At 36.3% G+C, this 12,027-nt stretch overlaps 3 protein-coding genes across 4 annotated transcripts; 1 reads left to right on the top strand and 2 right to left on the bottom strand.

Annotated features, from left to right (window-relative positions):
• On the top strand, positions 943-2,306 carry LOC104722346. Its single transcript, XM_010440496.2, has one exon. It carries the CDS (start codon positions 1,090-1,092, stop codon positions 1,954-1,956), a length of 867 nt encoding a protein of 288 aa, XP_010438798.1. The 5' UTR covers positions 943-1,089; the 3' UTR covers positions 1,957-2,306.
• On the bottom strand, positions 4,362-7,092 carry LOC104722347 (regulatory protein NPR2-like). The gene is made up of 4 exons (XM_010440497.2): positions 6,144-7,092; positions 5,318-6,056; positions 5,056-5,250; positions 4,362-4,985 (listed from the first exon to the last, which is right to left on the bottom strand). The coding sequence occupies exons 1-4, from the start codon at positions 6,702-6,704 to the stop codon at positions 4,642-4,644; spliced, it is 1,839 nt and encodes a 612-aa protein (XP_010438799.1). The 5' UTR covers positions 6,705-7,092; the 3' UTR covers positions 4,362-4,641.
• On the bottom strand, positions 7,695-10,891 carry LOC104722353 (nucleosome assembly protein 1;1). Of its 2 annotated transcripts, XM_010440502.2 has the most exons (12): positions 10,676-10,889; positions 10,508-10,551; positions 10,197-10,292; positions 9,990-10,082; positions 9,708-9,795; positions 9,549-9,610; positions 9,273-9,457; positions 8,985-9,162; positions 8,863-8,906; positions 8,523-8,724; positions 8,404-8,421; positions 7,695-7,999 (listed from the first exon to the last, which is right to left on the bottom strand). In XM_010440502.2, exons 1-12 carry the CDS (start codon positions 10,722-10,724, stop codon positions 7,928-7,930), a joined length of 1,131 nt encoding a protein of 376 aa, XP_010438804.1. In that variant the 5' UTR covers positions 10,725-10,889; the 3' UTR covers positions 7,695-7,927. The 2 variants fall into 2 exon arrangements, with proteins under 2 accessions (XP_010438804.1, XP_010438805.1); XM_010440503.2 differs by lacking the exon at positions 8,404-8,421 and having other exon boundaries at positions 10,676-10,891.

A 12,027-nucleotide genomic window follows, 5' to 3' on the forward strand; every position in this document is an offset into this window, starting at 1 on the left:
GGATCTAACAAAATATTCATGAGAGTCAGGGATATAAATTATATTTAGGTTTGGAGTGTTATCGGTTATATTTTATATTGATGACTGATGTCATCTGTAATATACGTCACTGTAATTATTAGTTATATAAGTTTGTCAACTATATTTGTTTTAATTTACAAAAGCAACTATTTAAAGTTGAAACTCCTTTAAAAATAGAAATTAAAAGTGTAAAGACAATAAGTAAATTATCAAGTAATGAAAAAGCGGAAAAAAAAATGTAAAGGATGATTTATGTAAAAAGCAATTAATTTTATATTGTGTTGGAAAGAAGAAAAGAAACTAGAATGAACAACTTTACAATTAAAAAAAAAAAAACTAGAATAGAAATAATAAATAATTAAGAACATGTGATATTAGAGAAAAACAATATTGTCAAAAGAAAAATGAATGCTCGGAGAAGAGGATGATTATTTACGAGTCACGGGGTTAACATACTGACTTTTTTCTTTGGATGTACAGACTTTTGATGGGATCAGGGTAGAACTTTTGTAGCCATTTTTATATACTAATAAAAATTGATGTTAAGGAATAATTAAAGTTTAGTAGGATTATGGATTACCTTTAACATTAAGTCAATACTCATAAATTATGAGTCATCAGTAGTCTGTAAGAAATGGATTTACCTATTTCAAATGGATGATCTCCTCTACGAAATAATACTAAACAGACAATGCGATTTGAATGATATTACGTTGGACCTTCGAAAATCTTGTATTCATGATCTGTACAAATTTGTACTTATCCGAAGTTTTGAACTCGACGTCTGACATAAAAACAATTTTTTTTACAAAAAGACTACTAATCACATGACCAGAACATATATACTGTGAAACATCTGACTTTATTACAAAACAATCAATATTAAAAGACAAACTAAGAAAAATTACGTAAAAAGAAAAACAATAAAAGAAAGACCCATCCATAAATACAAATCTAAGGCAAGCTCATTAATGATTAACCAAGACAAAAAAATTATCTCTAATATAAATATTATCCATTACTTCACCCTTCACTCTCCGACACACACACAACAACAACAACACAACAATGGAGCTAGTTACAAGCTTGACCAGCTGGTTAACTCCGACCACTCTCTTCCTCCTCCTCAATTTCACAATCGGCACCATCTTCATCGCCAACCGTTTCAGCTCCTCCGGTTCAAGAAAACACAACCCGCATCAAGACGGTTTCCGGTCGGGTCATGACCAAGGCCAGGCAAGGTTCGGCAGACCTCCTTCGCTCATAGACAGAGTCAAGTCCATCAACTTCAGTCTCTACAATTCTCATCCATCAGAATCCGAGATCCACTTCTCCGGGTCGGATCATAACCCGAACCCACCTCCTTCTCTCTTTCAACGGGTCAGATCCTTCAACATGCCTTCCTTCAAGTTCCCACAACACAATTCCGAAGGAGACTACGCTGCTTACAATCTCATGACCCGACCCGAAGAGATTAACCGGGTCGACGACCCGATCGACAAGATACCGGAGAATGACGTCACGACTGAACCTAGAGTCGGAGCTCCATCACTCTTGCAGCGGGTAAAATCCATAAAGCTTCCTTCTTTATACAGATCCGAGCCAGATCCGATCCCCGAGGAGACAAAGCCGACGAGGACGAAGTCGGAGTCGAGCAAACCGGTGAAGAAGAATAAGAAGAAAGCTACGGCGAAGAAGATGACGAAATCGGCTAGCGAGAGATACACCGGACGGGAAGAAGAGACGGTTGAGGCCGTGGAGAAGAGTCGACCGGAGACAATGAGAGCTGAGATAACGACGCCGATGGTCGACGGAGGAGGAGAAGAAGGTGTGGACGATAAAGCTTCAAACTTCATCAACAAGTTCAAGCAGCAGCTTAAGCTACAGAGGCTAGATTCGTTCCTAAGGTACAGAGAGATGCTCAAGAACGAGTAAACCAAAAAAAAAGCTTAAAATTACGTTTTTGTCCTTCGTCGGAATTTGTTGTTAGAACCTGGTGGTAAATACGCCTGAATCTGAAGGGCTTTTAGGTCATTTCGACACATCTGTTTTAGTTTGTTTGCTAGATTTGGTGATGACTGGTTATGACAAAACTAGTATGTGTCGTGTGCGTAATTGCTGGATCTGGACATCTGAGTTCCACTTAATCTTTTGTCGTTTATTTACTCGGTGGTAAAAGTAGTTTAATGCTGTTTTTATTACGTGGAAACAATTATTCTAATTATTACTAGTATTATTTTCTGTATGCATCGATTGTTGCGACCGAAGAAGAACATTCATCGATATACTTTAATTCCCTCGTCACATATTCTAATAATTACTTATATCTTATTGTTTCTTTAATGTAATGAATTGTTTATTTAAGAAAATTATTGTTAATGAATTGTTTATCAACTGGGATTCATTTTGGGTACGGAGTTGTTATCAGCCACTATTTATTCAACTACTAATGACAAAGACTGTTCTAATTACATGCTTCTCGTAAAATCACATGCTTATATGTTATATTACCATAAATTGATGAAGCTTTTAGTCTTCTGACAAAATATCTAGTGAAGGATAATAATGACAAGAATATAGTTCTAGAATTTAGAAGACGATATATATTTGAGGTAATTAAGAAATAAAAAAGCAGTCGACTTTAAGAAAGAAAATGAGTTTGAAACATGTTTTGGACTTCTTTTACACATGCAGGACAACATGCATAATTTTGTTCAGTGTTATGAAATATTTCTATGTAGACCTCTACCGATTTTATAATCTATAAGAAATTAATGCTTTAATTATTTTGGATGTAGGTCTTTCGTTTTAAAATTATATATAGACAATGACTAGTATTTGTATTTATTTTAATTTCATTCTTTTTAATTATAAAACTCAAAGATCCTTATTCGAATGCTACTAGTGGCATTTTTCTGGATTTAGATAATTGTGCAATACCAAAACAAGTCTGGCCGAGTCAAATTGCAAGTGACATGCACAACAATACGTACATGTCGCTTGCTGTATCAAATTTTTTGAATCCAAGAAGCATTGAAGCTGCTGGCCAGAATATTCCCTCATTTTGTGGAAGAGCTCAAGAACTACAGAATTAGAGTCTACACTATTTTTTCTAGTAAAATATATTTATTAATGATTTAGTTTTTTTTTAATTAAACTGAAACAATTTATAGTTGTTTGTTTGCTTGGACTTTTTAGTTAAACCACAAACAACAAACTTCAAACTTCTCTCCAGAATATGTGTTTGGACCCATTGAAACCCAGAGCCAGCAAATATGGTTTTAATATCTGGTGATGGAGATTTTGCATGGTGGGAGGCTACAACATGATGATTGTACAAATTTTTAGGAGTTCAAACTTCGATCTGAAAGTCACATCAAAATTTATCTAGAATTGGGCGAGCTTGGAGAGTGGGCAAGGAAAGGTACTCTCGATTGAAGAATAAATCAAGATGCGATCAAAATTTATTCACTTGAGAGAGGACGGAGATACTCCTCCTTTCATAAAATGTGACTTCTGTCACCAGCCTCTCAACCTCAAAAACTGATTTGCCCAGCATGCTCCTATTCTCTCGACTATTTATTGAACTACTAATGACAAAGACGGTTCTAATTACATGCTTATATATTCTTCGTTAAATTATATGCATGCTTATATGTTATCACTATACATTGATGAAGCTTTTAGTCTTCTGACCAAAAAACTAGTGAAGAATAATAATGACAAGAATATAGTTCTAGAATTTAGAAGACAATATATATTTGAGGTAATTAAGAAGAAAAAAAAGCAGTAGACTTTAAGAAAGAAAATGAGTTTGAAACATGTTTTGGACTTCTTTTACACATGCGTGCTATGTTATCAGTACAACATGCATAAATTTTGTTCAGTATTATGAAATATTTCTATATAGAACTCTAGTTCACCAAATTGAGGTTATATACAGTTTTAGTAAACCCTATAATTTAGTGTCAAATAGCAAAGTGACAAGTGGCCATTTTCAAGTCACTATCTCTAAGATTCAAAATCAGTCGTACTTGAATTCGTATGTCGGTAGTTACAGCCCTCTAGAACCTAAAGGGTTTTGTCACTGTCCTTAGTTTTGAAGAATGATCCCACGGTTCACGTGTTGTGAAAGAGAATTTTATAATAGTCACGTGAGTTTCACATAGGCTGAGAGCCTCTCTCTGTGTTAGAGTGTCTTTTCTGCATCGTCTCATCATTTGTCTTGTTCGATTTTGTGGTGGAAACAGAGGACTGGTGCCAAAGCCATGATCATGATGTAATGACAAACCTTGATAAATAACTATAGGAGTTTGGATATAGATTTTTAAACACGTGTATGAATAAAATGGTTATTTATTAGAATGTATCACACTAAAAAACAATCTCTTGAGTGAACTGAATCCATAGAACAAGTGCGTTTGTTCTTGTTACAGAATTACAATATTTGTATGAAACGCACTTGGAGCAGGATGCAAAAAGTGAAGAACAAAACTATACTCACAGATGAGAGAGAGAGAGAGAGAGTAACAAATATACATGTGGTACGTATACAAAAAAACTTACATAGGGATGGCCAAAACTCTCATCCTGTTTCAAAACATATGAGACATCACATTTTTAGTTGGAGGAGTGAAATGTGACATGATTTTTCATTCCCGAACTCCCGTTCCGGCAAGGTTGTTTCACAAAATCTCGTCTGTCCACTCTCAGGCGCCGATGATGAGAGAGTTTACTATTAGACCTCATCGCAGATGTAGGTTTCGATGTGGAAGACTTGCCAAATTCCTCCTTGCCCTCACTGAAGGTCTTCATCAAAGTCTCTTGTAGTTCCATGTACCTTTGCTTCTTCTGAAGCCGTTTCTCAGGAGTGTCTTCTTCTACGCTAGCGAGATAATTCAAGTCTTCCGTGTCCATAAAGTGATCCAGCGAACAGCGTGGGAAATAGCGTTTCCCCAGGTCCACTAAAAAAAACATCATTAGATTTCTTTCTTGGTAAGAAAAGAGATGTGACATATTGTAAGAAATTCATACCGGTGTCACAAAGTGCTCTTAGTCTACTCAAATGCTTTTCTTGGATTATGAACGGTGCCATGTTTAGGTCCAGTGATGTCCGCTTTGGATCTGCAGGCTCGAGACTAGAAGCTGTAAACTCGCATGTTTCATCCAATTTGACGATTTCCATTACAATTACAGCTTCCACTGGAAAGAGAATTTTAGCCAATGCAACTGAAAAGGACATAGCGTTAGCCAACTCAACCGGAACTTGATTTTCAAGTGAAGGAAGAAAAAGTACCTCGATTCTCATAATAGAGCAACCTCATCTTCAGTTCCTCGGGAGTCACTGGAAGAGAAGGTGAAGCTTCTCTAGGCAACTGATATTCTAGTTTTTGTGCATGCTCAAGTACCTCTATACATAATCCACCTTTGAGAGAAGGCTTACCTTGCTCTGTAGTAGTATTGTAATCATCCGCTTTAGTGAGTCTTTTTGCAATCACGAGAGCGGTTCTACCATCTAACGTTGTATCCAAAGCATTTGCACCTTTTGTCAACAGAGATACTATCAGCTTCGGCTCCTTCCGTATCGCAGCAACATGAAGAACAGTGTACCCTCTTGGATTTCTACGGTTAACATCCGCAAGCTCTAAGTTGATAAGATCATACGCTGTCTTCACATCGCAATGCGCGACAGCGAAATGAAGAGCATACGACTCATCAAGATTAGTGTGTCCTTCTGTCAAAAGCATCTTGACAAGCTCAACGTCATCCGAGTCGAGTGCCTTGTATATATTCTTGACATGTTTTTTAAGTTCAGGTGGCTCTAAAAAAAACTCTTTACGTATGTAAGTGAATTGCTTGACAATGTGTTGCGGTAAAGACTTGTCAAGACTAACAAATTCCATATCAGACTTTGCAATAATCTTTATGCATCTATCAAGAAGCTTCTTGTATGCTTTAGGACATAGAGTATCAAGCTTTAATATAACCAAGATGTCTTCTACCACAATTTTGTCTACAATATCCAAGAACTGTCTCTGAAAAAATGCAAATAGAGAAGCCTTAAAAAAACGAAATTGCTTTTGTCTTTTTCTTAATGCTATGGTTCAGTTTGTGTTCTTTACCTCATACAGAGTCATTAGCTCTGGAATCTGGAAAACGAAAGCCAAATAGAGAACCTCGACCATGAAATCCACCACCGGCCGGCAAGCCACGTGATAGCAATCGTCATCTACGCAATCAGAAGCTCCTCTCGGCGGCGGCCTCACTCTGCCGCTGTAGACGTAAGCAAAAACAGCCATCACGGAGTCAAAGCCGACTTCGTAGTCCTTGGCGATCTCTTTAAGCTCGATCTTGATCACGGCGGTGGATCTTTGGTTCTTGGCGGCAGCTGCGGTGGCTAAAGCGCTTTTGAAGACGGGAACTCTCGCCGAAAGAATACAACGGTGGAAAGAAACTTCCCGGCCGCCGGAGAGAACGAGCTTAGCGTCAGTGTAAAAAGTCTCCGGGGAGTCGAAAACAGACTCGAGACAGTTGGAGAGAAGCTGAAGCGCTGCTACCTCCGATGATGTGAGGACATCCGAAGGGTAATCGATAGATGACTCGGCTGCGAAGAAGCTGCTGTTGCCGCTTGTGTTGCTTATTTCGTAGGAATCAGAGAATCTAACAGTGTTTGTGGCCATCATCACAAAAAAATAATAAAAAAAAAACAGAGTCGGAAGCAACAGAGAGAAAACAGAGTCGGAGACAACTGAAACAAAAAAAAAACAGAGTCGGAGACAAGTGTTGGAATTTCAAGAAACAAAGACAAAAACACTCATTTTTTTAATCGAAGAACTTATCATCAATGGTCTGTGTCGAGACTAGAGAGCAGCACCTTTGGTGTAAGTTTCTTCGAAACTGGAAAGGTTTTATAAAGGGAGAAAATACTCTGAATGAAGCGGTTTTTTTGGTTTCTATCTCTCTTTGCATGTTTACAATTTACAAAACAGTGACTGTTCGACTTTGTCTTTTTTGCCCAATTTCTTCTCTACACTTTCATTCTTTTTAAAAAAGCAACATCTGATTCTCATTTCTTGACTACCAAAATTTCCACACATAGTATAAAAAAGCTGAATCGAATGGACAAGTCAGATAACATATTTAATACTAGCATTCTACGCATTAGTGATACGATTAGTATTTGATTAGGCGGAGGCATTTAATTAGTCAAACTTATTCATCATACTGATTTTGACAGATTTAGACTTTTGACTAAAATTTGGTCATAGTCCAATCTTCTTATAATTTAGCCTTACACAACAAAATGGTTAACATTGAAAAATCATAGCCAGTAAACAAACGAATATTTATCGTTCCCACTACAACTCAATACAACAAACTTGGTTAATTTATACACCAGACTGTTTGGTTGATTGACCCAAAAACTTAAAGTTAAGAAACCTCTCTTTCGTCAACAAAGATTAGTCATTCACCTACATTAAATCAAAACTATCATCAAATACGGAAGGAGTTTTTAAACACTACGATACTAGACGAATTCAGGCCCGGCACATCATCCAGAAAGCACTAAAATTGCTTGCTTCTACAGATCCAACTTCATAATAAATAAAAACAAAAAAAAATATCAAACATTATGTCCATTTCGAACAGAACAATGAAGTAGTCAAGGCAGAGACTGAGAAAGGGGTGATTCATTGTTCATAAATTTAAGTGCTTCCAAGAAAATAAACACCAAAAGAAAAAATAATCAAAACTCTTTTGAGCATCATCAAATAAGGAGACGAATTTCACTATAAACCCAAAACTTTTTCTCAATCCCCATCCTCCAAGAACAGAGAATGGCCCACATATATCATAGATTTTTTCACACGTTCTTTTTTTGTGTGTGTTTGGTAGAGCATAGAGATTACTGTTGCTTGCATTCAGGTGGCCTCTCACCTTGTTGACCCTCACCAACTATCTGAGATCTCCCTCCCTTCTGCAGTCCAAACAAAGAAAAAGCAAACGATTATCACATTTGTCACAGACATAGACACAACTACAATATGAATGAAAATGAATAAAGTGATCCAAGAGCTTGTCTAGTCTCTGCTGTGTCATTAGTGTGTCGTTCTCAAAGTCACGCATAACTACCTAATTACATATTCATGCTTTGTTAGTCTTGCTTGGTTACTTCCAGCAATCTATATGATTCATGGACGTCTAGAGGCTACATTTCCTATATATATTCTAGAGTTTCATGACCATGCTCAGCCTGAAATTTCTTGTGTTTCTTGATAGTTTACGACTTTCAAGGATTGCTCGAGTGTTTGATTATTCGGCAGGAACTTTGGGGTTTCAATCAAATAAAAACTTTTTAGATTGAAAATGTCGGTTACATACCTTGTTTCCGATTAATGGCTGCAAAAAACATTTAAGCGAATTCAATTGATTAGTAAAAACTAAACTGGCAGGTAAATTTCAAAAAACAAAGGAAACAAAGTACTTGGGGCACTGTATACCTTCTTTTTGGTCTTGCTTTCTTCCTCATCCTCATCATCATCCTCCTCATCCTCATCATCATCTTCGTCTTCCTCATCCTCTTCATCATCCTCATCAATGTCATCTTCTTCGTCATCATCTAATTCATAGTCATCTGCTTCCACAGCCTCACCAGTAAACCATGAGACTGCACGAGGGATAATTTTTTCCCGGATTGTAGATCTGCAGGAAGCAAGAACTACTTGTGATCAGAATATCAATGAAGGGATCATAATATTTGCAGCTGATAAAGTAGACCCATGACTAAAAAACAAACTCACAACACAACAGAATAAGAAGTATGTTAAGAGAAGGACGAACCCAATGTCATAATCTTGTTCCATCAGATTTTGAAGGTCCTCAGCCTGCATCAAAGAATGTGAGGCATTACTAAATGCGTTAAATTAAGGGATGACAGATCTGTCTAACAATAGTTATCTTACTCTGTCCTCGTCGATATCTTCATCTTCATCTGGGACTTCTGGAGGACTGAAGAAGTTGAAGAAGCTTGCACAATCTTCGGTTTTGATGATTGGTTTGGCATTCTTTGAACCTTTCTTAGGCTTCTTCTTAAGAATCTTCTGAGTTAGGCATTTTCCAGGATACCAATCAATTTCTGTCCTGAAATGAAGGGAAAAAAAGAAAGAAATCAATACAAGTAAAGAAATTGTCTACAGCTCAGTGCAGTCAGTTAAGCAGAATGTAGTTTGCAGAAGAGCATAAGCAGTTACCCTATAGCCTTCTCAAGTAGTGGCTCATCTTCATCAATCATATGATAAGACTTTGTCAAAACGGTGTTTTTAAAATACGGATTGGAGTCGAATAAAAACTCAAGTTTGAATCCTTTAGGTTCTTCAATCTTGCACCACTTAATATCTTTAAGATAGTTGAGAGCTCCTTCATCACGCTCTGTGACCTGGCATGTAGGACAATAAGCTATACTCATTTTCCTTGGTTATGACTGGGAGTGTTTACAAAATGAACACGAAAATTGCATATAGGCTAACCTCCTCAGAAGTAACTTCGTTATTTTTCAGGGCAGTCAACCAGAAACTTGGAACTCCTTTCTCTGGATAGAATACATTGAAACATGTTAAACAAAATTTGTCTTTCCAAAGTGATAAAAACAAAACAAACAAAGAAGACAATTGTGTTCATGAAGATACCTTCTGCAGTTTTTTCCTCTCCTTGGTCGACCTTCGTATCCTCTGGAGCCAGTTCAACTTCAACAGTTCCATTCACAATCTCATAACGCTGTGTCATTACAAGATGCCAAGTAGAATTCATGATTTTTAGATACATATATATAACTAAAGATAAGTAAACACAAGCAACAAGAGTATAAACAGATTCCCATTGATTTTCATTGCTTTGGTTTAGTTAGATGGTTTGAACTACCACGAAGCTCATCAAAAAATAAAAATTAAACTTTCTCCATAAAAAATTACCTTATTATACAAAGGCTGGTACAATGTCTCATATTTAGCTTCAAGAATAGCTCTCTCCTCACGGAACTTTGCCTCTAGTTCATCATGTTGGCTCTGCGTGGAAACAAGTCATCAGTAGTAATCAAAAACGCAACACCTTACTTTTGAGAATAAAACAAAAGCTCCATCAAATAGCTCACAAATAAATGTGAAAGAAATTTTCCTAACCTGAATATCCCTCAAGGCATCAACACGCTTTCTTACATTAGGAGTGAGATTCTCGAGCACATCAGAACGCTGACCAGCCAGATTCTGCAGCTTGTTCTGTGAAATTAACATATTTATAAACAAACAACTAAAAAAAAAAAAAAAAACAATCTTTACAGAACCCATAAGCTATCATTACATATACCAAAGATACAGACTTTAAATAGACACTCTGAGTAAAGGTAACTCAAAATCCTTCATAATCATTCAATAGCTACCTTAAAGGATGGTTTTTTTTTTTTAAGAAGAAGAAGGATATAAAAAGAACTAACCTTAAGAGCGTTCACAAGGCCAGCTCTATCCTCGCCTTGAAGAGCTGAAACAGCAAAAACATAAATCAAGAGTCAGAAGAACCACGACGATGAAAGTAGTGAAAACAGAGGGAATTAGCGGTTAAGCAGCTTTGGCAAAAAGAAGCGCAGAGGAGAAATTAAACCAACCAGCAGTAAGATTGGCGACGCTGAAGTTGTTGTCCTTGTCGCTGCTCATTGTTTTTTTGAAGATTTGGAGACGAAAAGGTTTTTGAAAGTGAGAGATAAGAAAAAGAGAGAGAGAGAGAGAGAGAGAGAGAGGTTTCAAGGAGAAAAGCAGACAAAGGGTTTTTGGGAGGCGACTCTCTCTTAATTCTTAACCCTTAAAATCTCTCGCTCTCTCTTTCTTTCTTTCTTTTACTCCCCTCCCTCTCGTACCAAATTATAAAACCTAGTGTAACTGCCATTTTAATTTATTTAATTACTATTTTTCAGTTCTTAATTTATATCAGATTTTTCAAACAATTTGAAAACTTTGATTTCTACAAAAGAAAAAAAAATGTCAATAACCTTAGATTAATATTTCTTTATATTCAGACATTGAATTGTTTTGTGTGTTAAAAACAATTAAAATACTAAAAAGAGAATGTATGATTTCTAGATTCTTTAAAAAAAAACAAAAAAACAAACAAACTCCCATTGCAAAAGCAAGTAGTGTGCACTGTGCAACAATGGTTTCATATATTCCAAACCAACAGTGTTTTTGCAAACAAATAGTATAATCGGAGACAAAACAATTTAGGTTTTCTTTTATTTATTGGGTCTACTAAGTAATAACTTCACCAAGGCCCATTTTAAAATAGATTCTCTCTTGTATAATAGTATGCTACACTAGATGGGTCTTCCAAGTCCAATAATCTGAAATCCGAAAAATCTGATCCGATCCAAACCGAAAATTCGAACGCCTATGGCTAGTTACTACTATAAAATTCACATGCCATAATTTGGTGTAGCTCACCGCGAGTTCAAACGAATTAAACGATCTCTATGTACCTAATTGAATTCTACCAGAAAAAAAAAACATGAGACAAACTCAAGCTAATCAGAAAACTGTACATTCACACCCTATTAAAAGCAAAAAGAGAAAGCTCCCACTTAGTAGAAGAAACATTTTATAGCTTTTACGTCACGCGTAGCAAACACACCCTGGTAAGTGAGCCATTTAAAGAATCAAATAAACTTTTTTTTTCTACCATTAAAAAAGCAAGGAAACAATACTATCAAAATGTGGGGTAGACATGTTAATTCTAAAACCGGTTCTAGGTTTAGTTGTTAATTCAGTTCGAGCCTTCGAGGTCACTAATCATTATAGCTGAGCGGTGATTTGGTGAGCGGTTTGGTTAACTGATCAGTAGTAACCAAAGATTAGAAAACCAAACCGAACGGAACCAGAATGATGAATAAAAATAATAATATTAACATATCATTACCCGCAACTGCAAGGGAATTAGGAAAGAGGAGCAAAAAAAAAAAAAAAAAAA

This window comes from Camelina sativa, chromosome 11 (genome assembly GCF_000633955.1).
Source record: "Camelina sativa cultivar DH55 chromosome 11, Cs, whole genome shotgun sequence".
In the NCBI taxonomy this organism is placed as follows: Eukaryota; Viridiplantae; Streptophyta; class Magnoliopsida; order Brassicales; family Brassicaceae; genus Camelina; species Camelina sativa.

Excerpts from the sequence above, each read along its gene's own strand:
- LOC104722353 (XM_010440502.2), bottom strand. The coding sequence starts at position 10,724 with ATGAGCAGCGACAAGGACAACAACTTCAGCGTCGCCAATCTTACTGCT. Across the intron at positions 10,083-10,196 it reads ATGCCTTGAGGGATATTCAG|AGCCAACATGATGAACTAGA; the intron begins GTTAGGAAAATT and ends GTTTCCACGCAG. Across the intron at positions 9,163-9,272 it reads CTACTTGAGAAGGCTATAGG|GACAGAAATTGATTGGTATC; the intron begins GTAACTGCTTAT and ends CCTTCATTTCAG.
- LOC104722347 (XM_010440497.2), bottom strand. The coding sequence starts at position 6,704 with ATGATGGCCACAAACACTGTTAGATTCTCTGATTCCTACGAAATAAGC. Across the intron at positions 5,251-5,317 it reads GCTCTATTATGAGAATCGAG|TTGCATTGGCTAAAATTCTC; the intron begins GTACTTTTTCTT and ends TGTCCTTTTCAG. Across the intron at positions 4,986-5,055 it reads AAGAGCACTTTGTGACACCG|TGGACCTGGGGAAACGCTAT; the intron begins GTATGAATTTCT and ends TGTTTTTTTTAG.
- LOC104722346 (XM_010440496.2), top strand. The coding sequence starts at position 1,090 with ATGGAGCTAGTTACAAGCTTGACCAGCTGGTTAACTCCGACCACTCTC.